At 47.5% G+C, this 25248-nt stretch overlaps 2 protein-coding genes across 2 annotated transcripts in view; both read right to left on the reverse strand.

Annotated features, from left to right (window-relative positions):
* Positions 1 to 3492: 3492 nt before the first annotated feature.
* On the reverse strand, positions 3493 to 9108 carry LOC142766068 (uncharacterized). Its single transcript, XM_075867894.1, has 3 exons — positions 8963 to 9108; positions 6728 to 6889; positions 3493 to 3567 (listed from the first exon to the last, which is right to left on the reverse strand). The coding sequence occupies exons 1-3, from the start codon at positions 9071 to 9073 to the stop codon at positions 3493 to 3495; spliced, it is 348 nt and encodes a 115-aa protein (XP_075724009.1). The 5' UTR covers positions 9074 to 9108.
* Positions 9109 to 13822: 4714 nt separating this feature from the next.
* LOC142765018 (uncharacterized) overlaps positions 13823 to 25248 on the reverse strand; it is a 38613-nt gene continuing 27187 nt past the window's right edge. Inside the window, exons 4-5 of the mRNA XM_075865562.1 lie at positions 17523 to 17612; positions 13823 to 14172 (exon numbers count right to left, since the gene is read on the reverse strand). Coding sequence (XP_075721677.1) covers positions 14089 to 14172; positions 17523 to 17612 — 174 coding nt within the window. The 3' untranslated portion in view covers positions 13823 to 14088. The remainder of the gene's footprint in view (positions 14173 to 17522; positions 17613 to 25248) is intronic.

The following is a 25248-nucleotide window of genomic DNA, read 5'->3' on the forward strand; positions in this document are numbered from 1 at the left end:
TTGCGCAGTCTTCTGCCTTGCAATATCTCCGCTGGGGCCATGCCGCACTCCAGTGGCGTTGTCCTGTAAGCAAGAAGACCCAGCCAGAAATCTTGCTTTGCTTCATGCGTTTTTTTTTTCAGGATTCTCTTGATGACCTGGACGCCTTTCTCAGCCAAACCATTCGATTGTGGATATTCTGGACTGGATGTGATGTGTATGAAGTCGTATGCCCTCGAAAAGGACCTGAACTCACCTGTCAATTGTTTTATACACCAAGGAGGATGTATCATATCTTGCGCCTGAACGACCCAATCACATTGACTTGTCACTCTTCTTACAGACACATCGAGCACTTCAAAGTCGTCTTCATGCCTTCCCACCTCGTCAACTTGCGATGCGTTTCTGCAACATACGGCGAAGTGGTTTTTTCGTTGGCATCTTCGGCATGTCCGTCCGTATGCAGGGCAGTTTCCTACAGCGTGCGTGCGTGCGCACTTCGGGCATTTGCGGTTGCCTTGTCGATTTTCACCTTGGCTCTGCTTCGAATTGCGCACAGCATTTACTTGCTTTTGCTGGCTGTCCCACACGTCTCGGTGAGCCGCTGTTGCCTCGGCTGCCTTGCAAACTTGCTCTGCCTTATCTAAGGTCAAATTGTTGTCACTGAGTAGCTTTTCCCGGGTTTTATCGTCGCCTATTACAAAAGCGAGCTGATCCCGGATCATGGAATCTGTTAGTGCGCCAAAGTTGCACTCACGAACCTGTTTTTTCAAGTCTCTCAGGAAGTGTTCCAGGTGCTCACCTGGGGCTTGACTCATGTTCCGAAAGACGTAGCGCTCGTGTACTTCGCTGTACTGGGTGGCGCAGTATTGCTCGAACTTCGCCACAACCGTTGCGTAGTCTTCTCTGCTCTCGCTGTCGGCGAACGCGAAGGTGTTGAAAACTTCGAGCGCTTCTTGACCGGCGATACTCAGGAGTAAAGCTGCCTTCGTTTTCGCCGATCGAGGTTTTTCCGGTGGGTCTGATGCGGTGACGAAAAGTTGAAACCTTTGGATGAACAGCTTCCAGTTCTTGCCTGCGTCTCCTGACATGCGCAGCGGGTTCGGTGGCTTGAGGAAGTCCATGGCTGTTCCCGTCGTCGCTGTCCTCCAGTGAAGTCGTGAGTTTGACTATCCCACTTCCGACACCATGTATCGTTAGCGCGATTGAGCAAGGCATGACGAAGGGGCACGATGGGAAGAAAAACCTCTATCTTTATTGTAGCAGTGCTTATATACCGAGCGAGACAAGAAAGGGTGCGTACCCTCACCGCACTATCGTATCAAAGGGGGCGGGTTTGACACGAGGCACATGCTGCGCAAGATATGATACAGAGGAATTAATCAGCACCACAATTCAATCGAGACACCCTTCATTAAAGGAGCTACGAGTAATAAATAGGTACCCTCCTACTCCGCATCACCTTTCACCCTAACTACCTCAACTTTTCTTCGAGCACCCGGTGCTAAGCTCCGCCCTCACGAGTCCTGTGCCGCACGTTCCGCAGCCAATCACATCGGCCGCCACGGTGACGTCTAGTGGGCAGAGCATGTCGCTCTGTGACTGGACGGTTAAAAACACTCTTGACCGAGTCGCAGCGATCTGCAGTGATTCACTGCTTTAAAGCGTTGTAATAAATTACACAGTTTACGCATATAGATAAAATTGGTTGGTATATGTGACCCGTGGTACTCTGTCTACCGGGTCAATGTATCGAACAAAATCGTCAAAACCTTTTCAGGGTCTCCCTTTAAAGGAACACCGAAGTAAAACAATGAATTAATTGAAACAGATCAATTAATCTTAGAGAGTTCTGTACTGTCGGTAATTTTATCGCCATAGGCTTGTATGTAGAAAAAAAAATAGAGGTCGAAGTTTCATTCCTGAAATTTTGCACCGAAATCTGCGCATGCGCGGGCGCCATCGTGAAGTCAGAGATTTCGAAATGTTCGCACATATTTCAGCCGTGTTGCGACAACGCAATTTCCTCAAACTTTACGCAGTAGGTCTCGGGCCTCTTCCACAAGCAGTCGAATTAAGGCGCAAGCAGGAAAGTTGTGTTTACAACTGACAATTAATTAGTAGAAACATTAAACAAATACAAGTTGGAGCATATCGTACTGATGATCTGATATTGCATGCATTCAGTATGACTTTTTAAACTGAATCAGAACCAGCAATCTCGTACGAGTTTGACTTTCAAAAACGCATTTTAATACTACTTATAAAACCGGAAGTGAGAGCTTGACCGGAAGTGCTCTGAAAAGAAAGTGCCACTTGGTGCTCGCCTCATTAGTGAACAACCTGGTGTCACTAGCCATTACCCCGAATCATAGCAATCGATGTCACTAAAACACATATCATTACATCCATGCATTCGTCCATGAATACATCCACGCATCAATCCATCAATCCATCCATCCATCCATCCGTCCGTCCGCCCACCCTTTTGTTCACCCGTCAATTGATTGATTAATAATTAATTAACTAATTAATAAAGAATTCGTTTGTTTGAATTTATTTAATGTAATTTAATAAACTAATTAATAAGTTAGTAAGTGAATTGATTAAATATTAACTAAATAATTGACAAATAACAATTATTAAATTGAGTAATGTAATAAATAATAAGTGAATTGATTAACAAATAATTAGCAAATTCATTTAATACTTTATTTTGTTATTGGATGAAATAATAAATTGTTTATTTAATGGGTTGAATAATTGACAAATAAAATGACGAATTAACTAATTGATAAAAAGCAATAAATTGATTGATAAATAATTATTAGGTGATCGCTAAATAATTGCCGAGCAATTATTAAATAATTGTTATTGTAACCAATATTATTAACATATAATCAGTGTGCAATTGATTAATAATTGCATAATGGTTATGTTGTAATTATGTAACAAATAATAATAAACAATTAATAATTAAATAACAATCAGTTATTGCTTATTTGATGATTAATAATAATTACTAATTATTCATTCATTATTAATAAATCAGTAACTGATAAGTGATTAAAATAACTTAGTAAATAGTAATGAATTATTCTAAATTTATTAATACATAGTTACTTAACGAGTACTCGACAATTAATAATAAATAATTAATTAACAAACAACGTTCGGAAATATAATAATTAATAATTATTTCAAATAACGCTCGAACATCACTCCGTGACATCACAGTGGCCGTGTCGTCGCAGCACTTACGGGACCCGTGCCAACTTCGTTAGAATCCCTGACGATCACGATGCTCGACAGGATGTACATCATGGCGGCCGTCCCGTTGAACACCACGTACTGCGCCACGTGCGGACCAGGGGTGGAAGAGACGAATTACATATACAGTTAAACCTAGATTTAAGGAACTTCAATACAACGAAATTAACGGTATAACGAACTACTTCACTTTTCGCAATTTTATGTCCTCGATACAACGAAGCACGTTTATTCGCGGTTTCATTACAACGAAGGGACATTCAGATGCTGGAAAGAGGACTTCCCAGCCTGCGCGTCAAGAAGCCGTGCTCCCTGGATCTGCAGGTACGGGAAAAATGTTTTCATATTCAAGGCGAAAGTCTTAGGTGCCTCATCCATAGAGTTCCCTAAAATTAACTAGAGGGCACTCTGGCGTTGCGATCGTTCAGCGACTACGGGAATGATGGGTAGTACATGAATTTGCCTAGTCTTCGTGCTTGCGGGCTTCGAACGCACTTCGTTTATGGCAGTGTTTTGGTTTCGTTTCGAATGAAAGAACAAACCGTTCTGAACTTCATGACCCGATTCAAATTGGGGAGCCTAAAAAGATTAAGGTGGTGAAGCGTAGCTGATAAACTCTAGCCGAATGTTGTTTCATAAATGTCCCGGAGGTCTCTAGTCATCCAAGCCACCATATGGATCTCGGACACAGCGCGTGCGGCGAAATCAAGGACCTTCAAAATGGCACCCCCCCACCCACCAACGCTTTTCGCGGATGACGTCATGTACATACCACCTATAGCGAACTAGAAGCGTCACAAGATTTTCATAACTAAGCATTCCCCTGCACACCTAGAGGCAAAACACTTCTTATTGTCACTCCATTACATTTCTTACTCCCTCCCTCCTTAATGTTTTCTGCACCCCAACGAGGTTTTCCGTAGCGTCCAGGATCGGAGGCATTTGAAGCTTTCTGCGTCACACGTCCTTTTGCAGAGCTTCCGGCATCGGTCCTCTTTTGACCAAGCAACGATGTCTTGTGACGCTACGTTATGCAACCTTCGGATGACGTCACAAGTTTGGCGACATGTGGCGTCATCCACATGTCGCGAAACTTGTGACGTCATCAGATGATTTTTAGAGCGCCTCGATCGCGTTGACGCTTGTGGCCAGTCTTCCTGTTCTATGACTGTGTTCCGATTCTAGACAGCATCGTAGACAGCCTATGCAGACAGCTTAGAAGACAGTACAATGTACTAGTATTCTAGTACACTGTAGAAGACAGCATCGAGCGCATGTTGTCCGAGAAACGGAATACGTCTGGACGGCTTCTACCCGACGAGACGCCGCCACGCGTCAAGAAAAGAAAGCTAAGATAAACAAACGTAGTTGTTATTTTTTGTTTACTTTTTGTCGCGTTCAAATCTTTAAAAAAATAGTTACTCTCATTTAGCGTCTGGAGAAGCGTCTGCTTGTGTGCAGACGACCATTCCGGTGAGATCTGACCTATTCCAGCAATTCGCTGAGCCATTATCTTGTTTGGACAGCAAAGTAACCTGCATCGCTTCTGTCTATACGATGCCATATTCTGGAAGCGGACCATTTTGACGGCTACGTGAGAATTGAAATGATTTAATATGACCGCCGTCCACTTAGCTGTCTATTTAGCCGTCTACGGCTAGTATTGGAACACACGCTATGAGGCGTATCCGGCTTTCGCCTCAATACGTCGTCCGGTTCTAGTACAGTCGTGTAGGCCAGACCGCCTGAATCCAATACAGGGTGCCCCAGCTATTTTTAGGCAAAATTAAAATTATGCCGACAGGCTTTATGAAGACGTGACCAAATGCATGCTGTTGCCCTCGCCTGGAGTACGTAATACAGTTTCTCTATGCTCTTCCTAATTTCCTAAGTAGAGATGTTTATTTAACTAACTTTAGAAGCAACGAAGCTGTCAGAAAGTTTGAGATCAGTTGACAAAACCTCTAAAGAGATTATTGAGATGTATCTGTGCGTTCCCGCCGCGGTGGTCTAGTGGCTAAGGTACTCGGCTGCTGACCCGCAGGTCGCGGGTTCGATTCCCGGCTGCGGCGGCTGCATTTCCGATGGAGGCGGAAATGTTGTAGGCCCGTGTGCTCAAATTTGGGTGCACGTTAAAGAACCCCAGGTGGTCGAAATTTCCGGAGCCCTCCACTACGGCGTCTCTCATTATCAAATAGTGGTTTTGGGACGTTAAACCCCACAAATCAATCAGATGTATCTGTGCGTTAAGTATTAGTGTTTCTATGCTTACTGCAGATACCCGCGAAATACAAAAGAAAAAATACCACGTGACAGGCCCGCTAGATCACTCATGTGCGCCTAAGGTCTCTATTCGATGCGCGCCTATAGTGTCGTTACACTTACGTCTGCTGACATCCCCAACAATTTCCCTGGCAGTGTTGTTAGTTCTCGTTATTATTGTGTCTAACGAGGGAATATCTATATTCTTGTGATGGTTTGAGCGCTTCCTATAGCGTTCCGCGCACAAACGATACGCTTCCCTCGTGGCAGTTGATGACAGAGATAAGCATACAAAGCGGTTATCGCTTGCGTTGTCACGACCGAATGCTGTATATATGGTCGCTTTCTCGCGGAACGTTAGGGGTGGCTGTAATACAGCACGCAAGTGAGCATGTTACGTTTTTTTTAATTATATTGTGGGAATTTGTCGAAAGCTGGAAAACACGAACAGTTAGAACACAGTAACTTCTAAACTGTATATTCAGACGTTGACTTTTTACAAAGTGACCTAAAACTTTCTCATTCGAATTTTTCGCCTGGCTTCATTATATCAAAGGTTAATTAAACATGCCTAATTAGGCAATAAAAACATAAAAACACAGCATATTCACATAGTGAATAATGATGAGTGGAGCGAAGCTTTGGAGGCTTTTATCGTTAACTGTGAAACGTCCATCCGTCCGTCCGCCTTTCTTTCTGTCTGTCTGTATGTCTGTCTGTCCGTCTGTTCCTTCGAACCTGCTGAGCGAGTCATTGATAGTGAAACGTCCATACGTCCGTCCGCCTTTCTTTCTGTCTGTCTGTATGTCTGTCTGTCCGTCTGTTCCTTCGAACCTGCTGAGCGAGTCATTGATAGGCAGCAACGTACGACGACGAGCTAGGTGGGACAGGCCCACTGCTTTAGGAGTTATCGCCCCTAAAATATCATGACATAGTTTAGGTAATAGTCAGCAATTTGCATTTGGTCACTTCGCCATAGCATCGGCATATTATTGAGGCCTAACCGCACGGACGCGTTACAGCGCGTCAGCGCGTGCCGTTTAAACTCAGTGTCGCGTCGCTTTCTTATGGAGGGAGAGAGTGCGCATAGGGAGAGGACACTGCACACGCTGACGCGCTGTATCGCGTACGTGCGGCAAGGGTTTTAAACTCTGGCTACGGACATGTGGGGCACCCTATATACCGGAGGTAGTCGCGATCGTGCATCACTACTCACGTAGAATATGCCGGTCAGGTAGTGGCCGGACGTGGCGCTCAGGAAGCTGGAGACGATCATGAAGATGCCGTTGAATAAGAAGCTGAAGGCGGAGCCCTGCAGGCAACCCTGAGATTTCGTATCCGTCGTGCCCGTCATCATGTACACCACCGCACCGCCGCACTGCAAGCGATTCAGAAGTTGGACCGCCCGGTCGCTGTATAGGAGTTGTGAATGAAGTGCAAGGCGGGCGAATAGGGAACACTTAGAAAATCGGCGGGAACAAGGCATATGGGAACAATTCCTGTGTACACGTAGTGTTTGTTTTTCGTGCGTTCGTTTTTATATCAGTAAACTTCAGTTAGTGGCCGTAACGTGTCCTTCTCGCCTTGTAACCCTCAAAACAATCAATATTGTGTGATAATTGAAACGTTATGAGCGTTTGTCTTCGGCGCTTTTTTTTAATTGCCCCCATCTTCCCGAAGGGAACTGTGAGGAAATGCGAATGCATTTTTGGCGCCGAGAGAGGGTACCGTTGCCGTCAGACGCAGGAGTGAGCAGACGGGAGAGCAGGGCGCCTGCGTTCTTGGCTCGGCGTTGGCGTTTCACAGCGGCGTCTCGAGCACACATTTCCCGATGTTCTTGAGGGGCGCCCAGCCAGCGAACGGTCGAGAGTGAGGCAAGAGTGGACGGGAGAGTGGGGAGCAGGGAGGAGAGAGAACCGCAAGAGAAGGAGCGGCGAAGCACTGCACCTACCGTCTCCTACCATGGAGGAAGAAAAAGAGAGGAGGGAGCACTACGTCACATGAGTGAAGCTCAGCTTGTCGGCCCAACACGTGATGAAAACGTCAGAGCTCGCGGTACCTTTTAGTACTCTCGGTGCTGTTCCGTCTTTGCACGTCTTTGCACGGAGGAAGGAAAGGTTCCTCCGTGCGTCTTTGAAACAGCTGCGTGAGCCGGCCAGTCTGCGCCGAACCAGCGCATTTCCATTAAATGTTACCGGGCACTGCACTCCGAGGCATCGGCAAGTCTCGTTTATTGCGTGATCTCACGGCAAAAGGTCACGTGTTGGGCCGGCTTTGATGACTTCAAAACGTGTTTGCTTGCCAAGGCTGGGTTCGTGCGGCGTACTCCCTCCTGTGTTTTTCCTTCCTCCATGTCTGCTACACTCTCTCGCAACACATGTTCCACTTGCTAGGGGCGAGGATAAGCGCGCGCGCTCGCAGCTGTTGCTATGGGAGCGGGAGCGGCGAGAGCGGAGAGATAAGAACTGCCCGCGCGCTGACATCGCCGCGGATAACGCCGTATGCCTGACATAGCCCGACTAAGAAATGCATTCGCATTTAAAACTTTAACCCAAGCCAACTGGCCTAACTCTCCCATTTTGCAAGGTAGAGATGGAACCGCATCAACTCGCCAAACGTCTAAACCATTACAGTAGAATTCTAACAACTTTTACACAACATATACTACTCTAACATACAAAAGAGAGGTTAAATAGAATATACGAGGAACGTGAAGTATATTTGGCTGGCACCCATTATCAGATCGTAAGTGGCACTAACGTAACAGCAGCAGTTTGCCAGCACCACGGCCGTTGGATAAAAAAGCAGGTCGTGCCAGCACTTACATACAGCGCAGAAAGAAGGAGGCTTGCGGAAAAGGCTCAACACAAATTCAGTACGACACAGTGAGCCACGAAAAGGAAAATGAATAGTGTAACCTTAAGGGACAAGAACAGAACGGTGTATAGTGTGGGTCAGGAAACAAACGGATGTTGGGGAAATTTTAGTCTAAATCAAGAATAAACGGTCAGGGCATTTAGGCCATAGGCTAATCGCTTGCCGTCAAGAGTGACACAGAGGATTTCACGAAAAGACTATCTCCCGAGGGAGAGACAAAAAGTCGATGGGTTGTCTTGCAGCAGGTGTACCTGTCTCATCAGCTGTCTAAGCATTTGTCTCGTCAACTAACGCAAGATACGCTAAGCAGCTGTATCAGTACCATCCTCATAATTAGGCTCCACGTAATTATGAGAAAGTTGCATCGCGTGTCATGCATACTCGGTGCTGTATAAATGCAATGCTGTACACATAACCTATTTACACGTCCATGTGCACATCCTATCCATGCATCTATATATGCGATTGGCACACAACAGACGCATTGTATTCACGTAACATTTCAAGTATACCTCTCGTCGACACGATGGCTCCAGTACTGTGGGAATGTGCAACGGCAACAAAGGCCACTTACGATCTCGAGGAAGTTAAAGAGGCCATTGACAGTGTTGATGTACTCGTCGAATGAGACTTCGAAGATGCGGCCCTTTGCCAAGACTTCCATCATGTCCGCAACACCAGCCATTCTCGAAGCAGTTTGCTGGGAAGCGTGTCGAGGGAAGATCTGGGCACAGAAATAAATGATAAATGGGTACTCAGGCCCGTTTACACCCGCAGAAGTAAATGACTGTGTGAAAGCTATAGAAGGCGCAAAGACACGAACGAGTTCAAAATTTCACCTCCACGAGTGGACAGGTCACGCTCGTCCATGTGTTGCGCGTCCTTGTCTACTTTTCGCGCAGCAGTTTGCAAGTGTGAACGAGCTCGGCCTGCAGAAAGTTCTGTCGGGTATTGATTACTTCTCACTCAGATATCACTTTTTTTTAAAGGCGAAAGACCTTCAGATGCCCCCATCAGGCGGGAAATTTGACCATCGGCGTCGCGCGTCGGTGGCGTCTTACATGCCAGGTTGAAGGGCGCGAGTGGATGAAAAACATTGGGGTTCTGAAGGATTCCACCCCCGTTTTATAGGGGTAGGATCGCGGGCCGCTCCCACGTTGGGACGGGGAGCCCCAGCCTCACCGCCGCATCGGGGGCCTTCTGGACAGCCTTGAGTTGTTGTATGAGAACCGGACTCGTGAGCATTCAATGGAAGGAATTTTCGGAAAATTCTTCGTTTTTTTTTTCTTGTAAAGAGGGGCACCTCCAGAGCATGCGGTTAAAATGCGATTGTGGCAGCCCGGACAAAGTTTTCAAATATCGGACTAATGGCTATAGGTTACGAGGCTAGGGCATGTTACCGTCTAGTGATGCAAAAAATCATGACGAGATGGCGCCACCGTGTGACGTCGCGATGAAGTTAATACGTATCGACCAAATAATTTGGCGTCATTATGACGTCATGTGACGTAACCCAGCATGCCAACGTCCACACATCGCATCATATCTTGGTCAAAGCTAGTCCGATCACCGAGGCAATGCGAAAGCAGGTGACGCGCATCCGGTCTTAGATTGGATTGGATAAACTTTTATTATCCGATCTTAGAGGCAGCGTGAAAATACGATAGGAGAAGGAGCCTTTCGGAGGGTGGCAGATGGCCATCAATACAATGACTGAGAGGTGAAAGAACATGGCATCAGCCTTCCTTATGTTTCAAAATTTCCTAATCAGTACGTTCATGATCTCTCAACATTCCTCAATGGCATTCCCATTCTTTTCTTGCCTACATTGCGATCGTAATAACGCTTTGTTCGGGAAACTCAGCAGCTACGACTGATCTCGAGCCATTTTTTTTTCTCGTGAGGCATCCTATGCGGTCGCCGGGTGTTGAAACAAAACAATGCTACAAAAGATCTGCACTTTAAAATTGGCGCCAACATTTTCGTCATTTGTGGTAACTTCGGATATCGCTAACGATATGTTCCTCGAATGCTGCCGTCCAGTCCCTTTCAGAAATGAGCCATATATGTGAGATATGCAAAATATGCGGACTTGTCAAAAGGCAGAGCTAGCTGGCATTTTCATGGCTGTCGAAAGTGCAACCCCAAAAATCATTAACTACTAGCCAGCATCGACAAGTGCTGCTAGCCAGTGTACGGTACGCATACACGCTATACCACTCGCCATTTGCAAATCCTGGAGGGTATGTGAAGGTATGCTCTTTCATATAATAACAATTTTCGGGGTATTACGCCCGAAGATACGCATTTACGTGTATTTGCGAAAATATGTGAAGCGCAAAATTTGCAATATTCAGAATTATCTACCGTATATAAAAGCTACGAAACAAATCATTCTGTAACTGCCGCTGAAAGGGTGGCCAGAGCTTAGTCAAGCTGCGAGAAAAGTTTTTTTTTTGTCTGGCCGTTTACATTTTGCTACACCGTTTTAATATTGTTTTCTGGAGAAAGTAAAAGTTGATTGATTGACTGACAGACAGATTTATTGATTGATTGATCGCATTAAGTTTTCTGCGGCGGTTCCAGAAGCTGGGCCAACTGGGGGTTATTTAATATGCAGCTATAGATTTAGGCGCATGCCGGACCTATATAAACGCTTCGTCTCCTTCGAATTTCGGCCACTGACGCCCGGGATTCGATCCCGTGACCTTTGGGTTAGCATTCGAGCACCGACACCGGTGGACAACCTTGGGGACATTACTGTTCTTTTTTTTGTTCTACATAGAAATTTACGCAACATCTTACCCCCGGGCCATTCCTTGGCTTCAAGCCCACTCGTTGGGTCGAAAAAAGGGAGAAAGCTATTACAGTGTGACAAATCACTACCTCCTATCGCACTAGACGATTTCTATTGATATTTTACCCAGTCGATTCATGAGGCGAGAAACTCCTTTAGGCAAGCCCTTCGATCATTGCTTGGAAACGTGTTGCAGGACCCCTTTAATGTGTACCTAAGCATAAGCACACGGGCCAGTAGCATTCCGCCTTGAACGAAATGTGGCTCCCGCGGCCGGGATTCAATCCCGCAACCTTCGTGTCAGCAGTCGCGCAACATAACTTCTGATCTCCTCCAATGGCGTCGCTCTTGCATCTGACGTTCCATCTACTAATTGGCGGCGGCCGCTAGTGACTCTAAAGGTGTATACTCGTCAAGAAAACGAAGCACTCAAACAGCTGCGTGTGCAATGTCACTCACCTTGGGACGAAAACAAACCGTTTGTCTTCTACTTCCTCTACTTCGTGCAGGCGATGATTTCCACCCACCCACTACGGACCACTGAAAAAAAAAAAAACATGCTGGATGGTTGGATCGTGGAACTTTGCTCCTTACACCCTATTCACCTGAAAACGTCTCGAACGAGGAAGTCATACCATGTGGCTTTGCTTAGCTCAGCCCGACTTCACTTTCTCTACAAAAACTATGATTAATATTATCGAATTATTGTAACATTCACTTCATTTTCTTGACTGTATACATAACGAACTCTCACAAATTCACTGTCACTCCTAATTATCACTATGGTTAACTCACTAAGCGTCTCTTTGTTATCATCGAATATATTGTAAGCACAATATTCAGAGCATTGGTCCTTCATCCTCCCCGACTTGTATACAGTCGGGGATGGGTTGTTTAGGAGTGCTATAGTCATGGTCAGTGGCAGCGTTCACGATAGCGGTCACTGGCAGCGTTAGTCAGGTAGAGGTTCTCAATGTTGGTGCACCTGCTTAAGGCGACGTAAACGAGCTTCTGTGGGTGCGGCTCACCACATCCCCACTCCTCCTCCTCCTCCTCCTCTGCGCAGCCATCACCTTTCCGGCTGTGCTTGTCTGCGCGCACGCTTATCTCGCCAGCGACAAAGGGAGTCGGGGGGGGGGGGGGGGGGCGCTTATGGTTGCCGCGCAATCGTGCCCAAGAAGGTGTAAAAAATTGCTGGAGTGGAAGCTGCGGCAATGCTCTGCCAGCGGTACTGAAGCCAGCCTTTGCCCTCCAAAGATAACACAAACATGCTATTTTCTGGTTGTGCTCACTTAAACATCAAGTGTCTTTGATTTGTTAGTCTAAAGGCTACGTTAATTATAAATTAAAAGATATATAGTTGTTTCCGAAAAAATAATCCAGAGACTAGTATCGGTGAAGTAATCTCCAATAAAGTTTGCCTTGAATTCGATGCTTCCTAAAGAAAACCAGTAACACAATGACGCACTTTGAGCACTATTTGACCCGAAAACGTTGCCAGGTTAAAGTCGGGCGTGCGAAGAAAACGCTCTTTTTCAATCGCCAAACGCCAACAGCTCATTATGCCCCACGTAACATGGCTGCCGCAGCCGCCATTTTACGGTAGGCACGACTTCACTCGTCGGCAAGAATTTCAACTCCAGCAATCTTTTTTTTATAAACCTCCTTGATCGCGGCAACAATCAGCGCGCGCCTTGTGCACCCATATCAGGCAGGAGCTTCTAAGGGCTGCGTTCTAAACACGAAAAAGCGGTGCCAAAAGCCTACCTGGAGCGGCCGTGTTCTCTTACCCCAGGGTTTTCTAGAGTCACGTGAAATCTGATCTAAATGAGTGGACTGCCAGCCTCACTTCGTATATCAACGCCGTCAGTACGCACGAGCCCTGTGGTTATCTACTGTGGCCACGCCGCAGGAAACTTGGTTACTTAGCAAGCGCATGTTTACTACTATTAATATTGCTCCCAAAAATGCTAGCTTTGCTTCGTAAAACATTCGAATATGTTGCTATCGCATTCATTGCTTCAGACTTTAAGCTAAAGTGCGAGTTTTTTTTAATTGTGCACGGATGCTTTCACGGACACCGGCAGTGCTCGGCCTATATATACCACATAACAACTAGCTGTTGAGATTTCAGAAAAGCTTTTGCCGTAAAAAAAATGGCTGGCAAAGCGTACTCTAATACACAAGTAATGCCATCAGATAGAGCTGACTGATCCAAGACGTCATACGTAAGTGGAGAGAGCTAACGAGTATTGCTGGGGTTTAACGTTCCGAAACCATAACATGATTATGAGAGACGTCGTAGTGAATAACTCCGGGAATTTGAAGCACCTCGGTTTAACGTGTACCTAAATCCAAGCAGAGGGCCCCAAGTAATTTCGCCTCCATCAAATTGAAGAAAAGCTGGGTTTCAATAGCAGCGGGGTGTCAATATAGAAATAATGACGATTTCACATGCATGAATTGGACAAATGTGTTTTAGAGGTTACAATGCCAGTCATAAACGATGAGGCAACGTAGTATAAGATAAAGAGCCGAGTATGGGTGCCTGCCGAGAGGACAATAAGTTCGGAAATTCTGCAGTTCCTAGAATCAATCTAATTGAGGCAAGAAAAATCATAATCAGGTAGTGGTTTATTCGATCATGACATTTGAAAAAAAAAACAAGAGTCTACTACTTTTCTTCGGTCAGTTGTACCATCCATCACAGTTTTACCAAAAGTAAACCAGTACATCGACGTGAATGCACTTTAATGGAATCGCAGATATGCTTCTGCGGCGGAGCATCAGCGTGGTGGTGAAGGGGTTAACCTGAGAGCGCATGCGCACTGCCGGGTGAACTCGAGGCTGCGGATGACGCTTCAGTGCAGCCAGGCTCTGTATTCGGTCCTTCGGGGCCGTCGTCAATCACTCCTCCGTGCGTGCTCCTTGTAGTAGGCGTGCGCGCCGTGCACGGCGTGTAGTCCTCCGGTGCAGAAGCCGACAACCTGCGCATAGCGTGGGGAACGTATACGTGGCGTAGTCGCAAATACACATCGAATGAACTATGCAGGTGACGATTAAGTGAACTTTTACTGCGAAGTTCTGTCCGTATAAGCGTGAGTGACAAAAGGGCCGCTCCCCCAACCCATTTTGTTACCTAAGAGGGGGGTTGAAAGTCTGCCTCATTCATCGACTTAATGGGGAGGGGGGAGGCACTGCGTAGAACCTTCGCCCTCCCTGAAGAGGTATACCCTGCGCACGCCTAAGCGTATAGGAATAGACCAGTCGTAACCCCGCGAGCAGTAACTCTGAGAACAGCACAATACGGTCCGCACGGGGGCGAATTTCCTCCTAATCACCTGTAAGCAAAGAGGCGGCGCAAAGTCCCCTTCATACTGAAGACCCTGCTATTAAACTGCCCCCCCCCCCCCACCACCTTCCTAATGGACAGCCACAGACACGAAAGCCTCAAACATAGGTATATAATGTGCCGCAGAAATTGGCCACACTTATAACGAAACCATGAAGCTCTTCCACCTAGGCCGGTGAGAGTTCCCCCTCCCGGATAGGGATTTAACGTCCAGCGAGTCGGTCACGTTACACCTTCTGCAGACTAACTCATACCCCAACCCTTGGCGTATGAAGCATATCGACCCAGAATACGACAGATCCCATGTGTGTGAACACTGTCGTCAGGGTTATAGTGTACACGTATCCCGAAGGAATACGGCCACTTGCGTGGGTCCGGTCTTAGCGAGCCGCAGGGCACGCGTTAACCGTCGCCGTGGCGAGAACACGGTACTACTCATGGTCGCAACACTTCATTATGTGCGGCAACACCAAAACGCAGTACAGAGCCCGTTGCAAAGGCACGGTAGGAACGCTAATGGGCTTATCCACGCCACGGGCGAGAAGTGCTACACAGGGGTGCTGCGAGCACGTCTCCGTAGGCAAAAGGGATTCACGGGGACACTGGGACAAAGGGTCCGGTTGCTCAAGCGAGGGCAATGGCGCTCGCGTTGGCTTCGGAGAGATACGGGTCGGTGCAGTTTGTCCACGCACTAGGACATCGAACCACTCTTCGGCCTAGCATTTGGAAGGGGGGGGAGGGGTAGCGGCGACCAAGGTAAGCGTTCGCCGTAGGCACAAGGCGCCGTTGGCGAAGTCCGTACGAGCCCCAAACAAAAGGACCCGACAGGCGGAAAATAAATGCGTGCTTACCGCATGTCATCCCGAGAGGTTCTCTTGTTCCCGACGCACGCGCGAAACGTCCCGAGAGACATTGTGCACGGTGCCACAGTCGACATCCGCTACCGGGTGAGAGGGGTTAAACGTCATTCCCCGCTTTCCTAGCGCGACAGTCCACGGAGGAGGGGAGTTATGTCGGGACATGAGAAGAGAAAGAGGCGTCAAAGCCCGCGCTAAGGCGGCGGGCTAGCCTCGATTCCCACAGCGTGTAGATTTGAATCATATGCTATGTGGTTGTGCAATCGAGTAACACTTACTCCAAGAACAACAAACAGTGGGCCAGAGTGCTGAGTGCTTCGGGCTGTCCAGGAAGCCTGCGAGGCGGCGGAGAGCTCTGTGTCCCGACGTGGGAGATGCCCTCTACTCCTGGCGTTTAGCCGAGTACAGCCTTTGAGGACCTTCGTTTAGGTAACAGAGCTTTACCACCTACCCTCTATTGTTCCACTTGAACCAAAGATGTTTATCACGGACAAAAACGTGTGTGCCTCGAAAATTGGTCAAACCACTACTAACAACTGATCCACTTTATAAGAAAGAAAGAGAAAGCAAGGCGCCGGCAAGCACCACCATATATGTGCCGCGCAAACTAGGCAAACCTTCCTACAGCTCACTGGTCTACAGTAGGGTGTCGCCAAACGAGGAATGCACGCTGCTGAAATGATTAACCTTAAAGGCGGGTGGTCTCTTTTAAACACTCAGTGGAACCCTCCTTTACAACCTACTTTAGACGCAATTGAAATGCTCCTTAGCACGCTCCGCTGCGTCGCAAGCCTGACCGCAGCCTTGATCAGTTGGTTCGCAGCATCCGGGTCGATTCTCAACCTGGAGGCTTACAAAGAGGGTTAAACCATAGCCTCCTTTATTTTCTATGGTTAAACTCAAGTTGAGAACCCAGCGAACAATGGCAAGGAAAATTATGGGTGCACCTCTACGAGACAGGGAGAGAGCAGGTGGGTGAGGAAACAAATGGGGCGTTAAAAATATAGTCGAAATCAAGAAGAAATGGACATGGGCCAGTCACGTAGCGCGCAGACAGGCCAACAGGAGGTCATTAGGGGAAGCGAGTGGATTTCAAGAGAAGACAAACACGGGAAGGAAAGACAGAGGATTAGGTGGACCCGTAAGATTGAGAAATTCGCGTTTATAACGTGACAGTATCAAGGACACAGGACTGGGTTGACTGGCGGAACATGGGAGAGGCCTTTGCTCTGCAGTAGGCGATGTCAGGCCCGTGATGAAACGCTCATTCAATTGTTTTTTTTTTTCAAAAGCTGAGTGAGAACGGCGAAGGAGTACGCCAAATTCAGTGAGGACTTTCTGAACCTATATCTGTAAGCCGTGTAATGCAAAGCGTCGCTAATCGATCATCCGCGGTCAAAGAGTGCAATTCCTCACGATTTTTTTTTAACTAGCGTGAGACAGCGCGGCACGAGCAAACCGTAAGAACACACGGAGGCACACGTACGTACGCACGCACAGACGGTCGTTACGCTCACAGTTGAACCTGAAGGTTAAAGAGTTCCTGGAAATCACAGCAATCAAAAAATAAACTACATAAATGAGCACATGAATATAGTCGCGGCGCTTTCTGCGATCGACCGACCTCTCTGAACGAATGTAGCCAGAACGCTCTTCCTCTTCCCCCCCGCTCTCTCTCTCTCTCACTCTGTGTGTGTGTGTGTGTGTGTGTGTGTGTGTGTGTGTGTGTGTGTGTGTGTGTGTGTGTTTCCTGCATGCACGAGCGTCTTTTTCCCACCAGTTCTCTCTCTCTACATCATATGGTGGTTCTGGGACGTTAAACCCTCCATACAAATCAATCAACTTCTCTCCCTACACCTCTTGCCCCTTTTCTCCACCTGCCAGTGCTGGGTAGCAAGCCGCATGCTAATATCTGGTTAACCTCCCGGCCTTCCTCATCTCTCTCTCTATGACTCTTTACTTGAAGCATAAGCATAGCTTCCGTATCGGTTACATTTTTTAAACAAATTTCTCGGAAAACCATAAGCCGGCGCTAGGCCGGAAGTGCTTGGAAGAGGAACAAGAGTGCCACTTTTTGCGTTTGCATATAAGGATGTCCAAATGCCAGCGACCTGCGAACGGTACTCACCGAACAGACCGGTACACCGGAGCCGACTAGAGCGACACAGAAGGCGCCCACGAGGTAGCAGGCGGCACTGGCCCCGTGGAAGACGACGTACTGCGAGCAAGCGGGTAGTCAGGACGCCGGGTCAAACGTATGTCGCGTTGCAAGACGATGAAGAAGAGAAACTGTGCAGGATGGAAGCACCGGAATTCGAGATATATAGGGAAAATGAAGTCGCGCTTGAAAACTAGCGCGAACGACAGGGATCCCAAGAACAGAACAGGAATACCAGACGAGCACGAAGTCGCAAGGTTCATTGACACGCCAACATTCATCTTCTCACAGGGGCGGCGCTATAGCGCAAGTATGCCCCCCCCCCCCCCCCCCGAATTTTCGTCTGCCCCCCATGCCCCCCCCAATAACAAATAGTCATAAAAAACAGATTTCCGTGGATTGCCCGCTCCCCCTCCCTCCCCACCTCGGGAAAAAATCCTGGCACCACTCCTGCTTCCAGCCGACAGCATTGGCCTTCTTCTAACCGTCAGTGACGGCCTGGTTAGGCAGATGTGGTGGGGTGTCATATAGTGCTATGTATGCCATTGCAAACAAAAAAGAAAAATTGGTGCGGGGGGGGGGGGGGGGGCGAGCGAGGCATGCGGCCGAAGTGCCACACCCCGGGCTTCACCGCTGCGAAAGCTTTCTGCACGCCCGCCACTGATATCCGAGGCATTGGATGCTTTTTGCACCTTTTGCTGTTTTGAAGTGCAAAAGGATTTTTTTAAGTGCGGGGGGGGGGGGGGGGCAAGTTGGTGCTTACCTCGTTTAGGTACACTTGACCGGCGCAAAATACATGTCGTGAAAAAAGGAGGGAAGAAAAAAAAAAGAAAAGCGCTGAACTACTAACTGTTTAACGAGTAATGACACTCTGGGAAACGTGGGAAAGAGACGCTTTTCGGTCATGAGCGAACAGTCAATATACGACGCGGAGCGACGTGGTCAAGATAATGTTTTCTACAAAGCGCATTACTCTGGAATACAAAGTTAAAATGTGTATCTGACGCAACCAGACCCATTATTTTCTATGTAATATGCTCACTTTGGGCATTTAACGTCCCAAAACCACCATATGATTATGAGAGACGCCTTAGTGGAGGGCTCCGGAAATTTCGGCCACCTGGGGTTGTTCAACGTGCGCCCTAATCTAAGCACACCGGCTTTATGTATTTTCAGACTTTCGAGTGCTTCCAACAACGCCATAGCAATGGCGTAGCTAAGATGTGGCAGACCGTGCCCGTGCCCCCCCCCCCCCCCGCCAAAAAAAAGTTTTCGCGATGTGACATAGAGCGCAAAACGGCCATTTTCCTGCCCGGTCCTCACTTCAGATCACGAAGCACCCCCCCCCCCACCCCTCCTTGAAAAAAAAAAATCGGCACACACCCCTGCTATCTAGGAGTTAGTTTGCTATAGTTTGCTATAGTTTGCTATAGTTGCTATAGTTGCTATAGTTTGCTATAGTTGCTATAGTTGTGAACTAGCGCGAAGCATGGTGCACAACCGCAACCACTCCTTTATTGCGATTGCAATATATATATATATATATATATATATATATATATATATATATATATATATATATATATATATATATATATATATATATATATATATATATGAAAACGCAAGAAAAAATCCCAGAAAAAACTCTGGCACGCGGAATCGGACATGGGACCTCCGCGTCGTCAACGAGAGGCGTTTACTGAGCCACCCAGAGGTACCTCATTCAACGTTCAAACGGCAAGCTATTCATATCTGCCAGTTACTGCTGTTGGCGGGCATCTCGGGGGGGGGGGGGGGAGGACTATCGTGTTTTCAGCATTATCAACAAGATGGCGCAGTGAGTGCGCAGCGGCTTTCTCGCGCTTACTTTGATCCACATAGAAAATAAGCGGTGTACGCTCGATCGTGCGCCCTTATCTTGCAGTGGGGAGAATTGTACGTCATGGCTAGCCTTTGAGTTTTGTCTGACCGATTCTGTTGTAGTTACCGGGCGCACAAAGGTCACTGCAATCGTTGCACAGCCTCCGTTTGCGAAAAGGGCACGCTTTTCAGACACAGCGCAGTCACAACTGAGACGCTTATTCGCGTTAATCTGTACCTGTGAGTACGTTTCGTGCGTCCTTTGTGCGAGAGAAACGCGTGGAATTTTTCGACCTGCTTCCCATTCTGCGCGCGACCTCCCAATTTGTTGCTATCACGTTCGTTGCTTCACGTTCGTTGCTTCACCTTCGTGGTAAAGCTGTGACGTTTCCCCCCGATTCTCGGCAAAAGCAGCGTATTTTCAGAGAGTTGCATGCTGGAAACATGCTATATCAAAAAGGCAGTCTGATTACATCGGTAACTTTGTATTCCTCAGAAGTGCGCCTTCTCGATAACATGTTATATTAGCCATGTCGCTCCCCGTCGTATGTTGGCTGTTGGCGCATGCGCGGAAGTGCCTTTTTTCCCTCTACGTTTCCCAGTGTCATTTAACAGTATGTAATTCGGCGCCTCAATTTCTTTATTGTTCCATATCCTTTTCCACGAAATGTATGTTGCGCCACAGCGAACAAACCTAAGCGTTTTCGCAGTGCCTACGGAAATGACCAATTTTTGACCAAGTTACTATGCCAATGATAACGTCATTATTGACGTCACGCGATTTTTTCACATGTGACGTCATGTTGACGTCATGCGTGATATCGCGTGATGATGCTTTTGTTTCTTCACTGGAGCTCATGCCCACGTCCCCGATGGTCACTTCACGTGTGTGATGAGGAACATATGGCTTTTGGAGGGAGGATTGGGGGGGGGGGGGGGGTCAAATGGTCGAATTTTCAATTTTGCATTAGCAAATATATGTACAAACTTGGATACACTTACAAACGCATACACGCACATACATAATGTATAGCTGAACTTCCCCTCCCCCGTCGTACCCCATCCCGTACAAAAAAGATTTTTGGCTACGTATAACTGAAACGTACGAAGCACCACTTTACCAACGTTGCGACCGTGGTGCACCTGCCTTCGTACTAGGGCTTCTCTGATGAGAAGAGCACCGTGGAGGAAGAGCGGTCGAATGGCCGTTACGCAATACTATAAGTTGTGTTTAGTACGTTGACCATCTTCCTCTTCAACTGCATTTTCCACCGGATCCGTTTAACTTCGTCGTTAGGTCGGCGAACTCACTCACGAACCGACTCACTCCTACCCAAGTCACGCCCCGCCGCGGTGGTCTAGTGGCTAAGGTACTCGGCTCCTGACCCGCAGGTCACGGGATCGAATCCCGGCTGCGGCGGCTGCATTTCCGATGGAGGCGGATATGTTGTAGGCCAGTGTGCTCAGATTTGGGTGCACGTTAAAGAACCCCAGGTGGTCGAAATTTTCAAAGCCCTCCACTATGGCGTCTTTCATAATCATATGGTGGTTTTGGGGCGTTAAACCCCACATATCAATCAATCAATCTTACCCCAGTCACACGTTAAGTACACTTTGAGCGAGTACACTTCGCCGCGAGTGTCATTTGCGCGGTCATACAAGAAAGTTTAGTGTCACCAAGGAGCCTAGGATTCAAAAAAAAAAAATGCTGAAGTGGAAGCTCTCGCAATGCCTTGCCAGCAGAAGTGAAGCCAGCTTTTGCCACTGTCAAAATGACGGAAACATGCTTTTTTTTTCTGGTAGTGCCCACTTAAAGATCAATGGCTTTGATAAGTTAGTGTAAATGCTACGTTAGTTCTATATTAAAAGATAGTTGTTCCCGACGGAATAACACACAGAAACGCGTATGGGTGACAGTTTCTGAAGAACTTTGCCTCCGATAGGCTCACTAAGGAAAAGTAGTAACACTAAGACGTACTTGGAGCACTATGTGATCCGAAAAAGTTTCCACATTACACTCGTTAAGCGTACGAGAGATATGCTCCATTCTTAATCGCTGAACGGTGATACTTTATCGTGCCCCTAGTAAGATGGCCACCGGAACCGCCATCTTGCCAGAGGCACGGCTTCACTCCTAGGCAATGATTTACACTCCAGAAATTTTTTGTAACCCTCCTTGAGTGTCACTCACTGCAAAGTACACTTGCCGGCAAGTGTGTTGCCCGACTCCTTTGGCTGCGACGGCTGCGACAGTGCGACGAAGTGTGTAGCCTTTGTACCTGTGGCTTGTACAGAAATACGCTGCTGCTTAAAGTGGCGCTTATACTATTTTATACCATTGTTTTTGTTATAAGGAATACTGCTATGTATTCAAACAATTCATAAACTACAACAAAAAACTTCGCTACTCTCACCGTCGGGCAGTCTGCGGCCACGTCCGCGAGGGGGATACGGCAGCACATGTTGTGCCAACGCCTCCTCTAGAGGAGGCGTTGGTTGTGCAATGGCTGCATCCGTCTCGTTGTTTACTTCCACGCACACTTTCACACGCGTTGGTGTGTTGTTCTGTAGTCATTTAAGATGGCGTGTTCCACAGGTGCTACTTCCACGAATACAACGTGGTCCGACGATGAGATAGAGACGCAAAAATGGCACGTCATTTCTAAAGTACACTTCGCTTTTTCGTGTAGCAGCCAACCACCACAATGACACTTCTTGAGTCTATAAGTACACTCGCTCAAAGTGCACTTAAGTTTCCGCGTGTGACAGAGGTATCAAATTCTGGTTGAGCCATGAGTCTGAGCGAGTTTGAGCCCAGGTCACAGGTGAGTCCTGTCGAGAAGAAATCAGTGAGTTTGAGTTGGAGTGAGTCCGGTTGGGGAAATTTTGGTGAGTCCAGGTGAGCTTCAAGCGCCAAACTCATTTCCTGAGGGAGTTTGATGAGCTCCACATTTATTGCTGGCCTCTGGTCCCATAGCCCATCTTCCTAGGAACGTATATTTCTGTATGTATTTATCCCTGCTATGTTATGCTATGTCATGCCATACTCTTTAACTCACATAATGCATGCGTGGTGGCTGGTAGGCACACGAGGGGTTGATCACGATGGACACCAGCATGCAGGCACCGTTGAAGCCGAATGTTGCCGCCGAGCCCGTCAGGAGGAACATCGCCTTCGAGTCCCGGCCACTCATGGACGGCGTCATCGCAACCAGGACGAGGCCGCCGACCTGCGTCCGTGCACTGTTCGTGAATTCGCGTTCACAGATGGCCTTCCAGATATTAATAACTGTAATAACAACAATAATCATAACTGTTGGGATTTAGGTCCCAAAACGGCGACATTATTATGATAGACGCCGATTTAGAAGGCTCAGTAGTAAATTTCGCCCATATTGGCTTGTTTAAAGGGCGCCAAAATGTTAACGCGCGGGCTTGGCGTTCATCAAAATGCGGCCTCCGCAGCCGGAATTTGACCCCAGGACCTTCGGGTCTGCAGGCAAGCACGATAGCAACTAGGCCACCTTAACGGGTTACGCATGCTTAGTGCAGGCAAAGGCGGTATTCTGAATCAGACTCAGTGACCCCCGTATACTTTCAGACATTTTCAAAAACGGCTTCCTGAGCGCCACCATATAGTCTTTTCTGGGCTGCGCGAATTGGCGTTACCCCTCGAAAATGCAATACCGAGGCTTCAACTTCAGCCTTTATACTCCTGTGCACAGCCCAACACGGCGGCATTTTTTCCCCTCCAGTGAAAAGGTGTTTTGAAAGCCAGCGAGTGACGTCATATGCACGCAGAGTCTTAAAGAACTGGCGCCTCAATATGGCGGCTTTCGTAGAGGCTAACATCGCAACCAATGCGAACGAATGCGAGAAGGGGACACGGTGAAGCACTGCACCTTCGCCATGTGAGCTCTGAACTGTGTAATCTGTACCAACTCGCCCAGTATTTCATCCTGACAGATTTGTTGACGTCAATGAGGCGTAGTGTCGTGACGCCTCAAAGGGACTTGTTTCAACGTTATAACGACGCTCTAGAACGTTGTTAGTCTCTGAATGCGTGAATAACGAAGGAACCTTCGCGCGAGGTGCTGATAGCCTTAAGGTGACGTCACGGACTTCGCCTTCCACCATGTCGGTATTGCTACGTGGCGGTGTCAGTGACTTCAGAAGACGCCACCTATTTAAGCCTTTACATGACCGACCTATATAAGCACGGGTACGTCGCTCTTCTGCAAATGACGCAACTATTGCAAAGAACGGATGTCGATTATGGTCCATACGCAGTGCCTTCTACTGCCGACAGAAGGCGCTGCCATCAACCCTTTCGAGCCAATCCAGAAGCACGTTGATACAACTGGGGACTTCTTTGCTACGAAGTATTTGTCTTTCGGACCTTAAATTGCGCCGTTGGGCTATTATGGCATCTCACTTAAAGGACCCGAAACCACTTCCGATCATTTTTAACACATTGCCTAAACACCCACGTCGATTTCAATGTGCCGATCATGATCCCAATGCTTCAGAAACTTTTACGCAACCTTTGCGACTAGATATCCACCATGGGTACTATTTTGGGTTCGCTAATATGTTCTCCAGTATTTATTTTCTTGTTTTGCACGTTTCTCCATAACGGTTAACAATTTTCACGGTCATTGTACACGCTGCACCGTATGTATTTGTCAATTTCAAACTTGCCTGTCTTACAATCAAGAGTTTGTTTTTTTTTCCTTGTAAGCTATGTTTGTATACATACCTTGAATCATGTCAGCGTTCAACGCTGACAAGATTTAAGGTTTTGCTCTCCGGTCCCATAGAGTGACGCGGGGCCCTGCCCCCACCGTGCGGGAAAGCGTACCTCCTGCTCGAGGGCCGGAATCCTGGGGACGAGTCAATTGTCTATATATTTCTTCTATTTTTTATTTCTGCAAAACACGTACCTCGAATTATTTTTATTGTATAGCTTGCTTTTGTTATTTTGCATAAGCATTTCTTGCATTGTGTAAGCGTACATCGTTTGATTCATATGTCTGTTCTCCTATGCGATACCCTTTTGGAGGCCTTTTGGAGTATTATTAGAAATAAATAAATAAAAGAAAACGCGGCAGCTCTACCAGCCCTGAGAGCGCCACAAAATCCTAGAAACAATTCCTTTTCGAGGCCCGTATACTATGTGGTGTCGGCGCACGTTATAGGGCCAAACCTCATAAGCGCGAAAATGCACGCGACAGCGACGAGCGACGCTATGAGCGACGAAACAGGGCGTTCGCGCGACGTGTCGCGTGCTCGTTTTCGCGCGATCGCTCGGTTCTCCAGATTTGGAAACCGTCGCTCATCGCCCGGAAGTGCTGGGCTCAAGCAGCCAATAGCGAAAAACCGGAAAAGACAGACTACTTAGGTGCACGTGACCCTGCCCGAGTCACGTATGCGCAACAAGAAATAACGCAATGTTTATTACGCATGTGCATATAAAAAAGTCCTGCAAGGCAATAATAAACACTTTCCGTTTCATTACACAACAATATATCTTATTTTTAAATTGCATACCGCTCGCTACGCGGTTTTCTTGGTGCGAGTAGACGGCCTCATGCCAGCAACAGTGGAATTCGCTCGCCGAAGCCGTCGCGTGAATGAGGTTTGCCTGCGCAAGCGACTGATCGCACGAAGACGATCTACGTCGCGTCGCTCGTCGCTGTCGCGTGCATTTTCACGCTTATGAGGTTTGGACTATAAAGTTCAGCAGAAGGTCGACATTTCCGTAATCCTGCGTGCACTACGCATCACCTCTTATTAACATATCGTGGTCGTGGGACGTCAAACCCCAGATATT

This window comes from Rhipicephalus microplus, chromosome 6 (assembly GCF_043290135.1).
Source record: "Rhipicephalus microplus isolate Deutch F79 chromosome 6, USDA_Rmic, whole genome shotgun sequence".
NCBI classification, from domain to species: domain Eukaryota; kingdom Metazoa; phylum Arthropoda; class Arachnida; order Ixodida; family Ixodidae; genus Rhipicephalus; species Rhipicephalus microplus.

Coding starts and splice junctions, on each gene's coding strand:
- LOC142766068 (XM_075867894.1), bottom strand. CDS start 9,073: ATGGCTGGTGTTGCGGACATGATGGAAGTCTTGGCAAAGGGCCGCATC. Junction 6,890..8,962: donor TCTTTAACTTCCTCGAGATC/GTAAGTGGCCTT, acceptor AATCGCTTGCAG/TGCGGCGGTGCGGTGGTGTA. Junction 3,568..6,727: donor ACCTGACCGGCATATTCTAC/GTGAGTAGTGAT, acceptor CCGTACCTGCAG/ATCCAGGGAGCACGGCTTCT.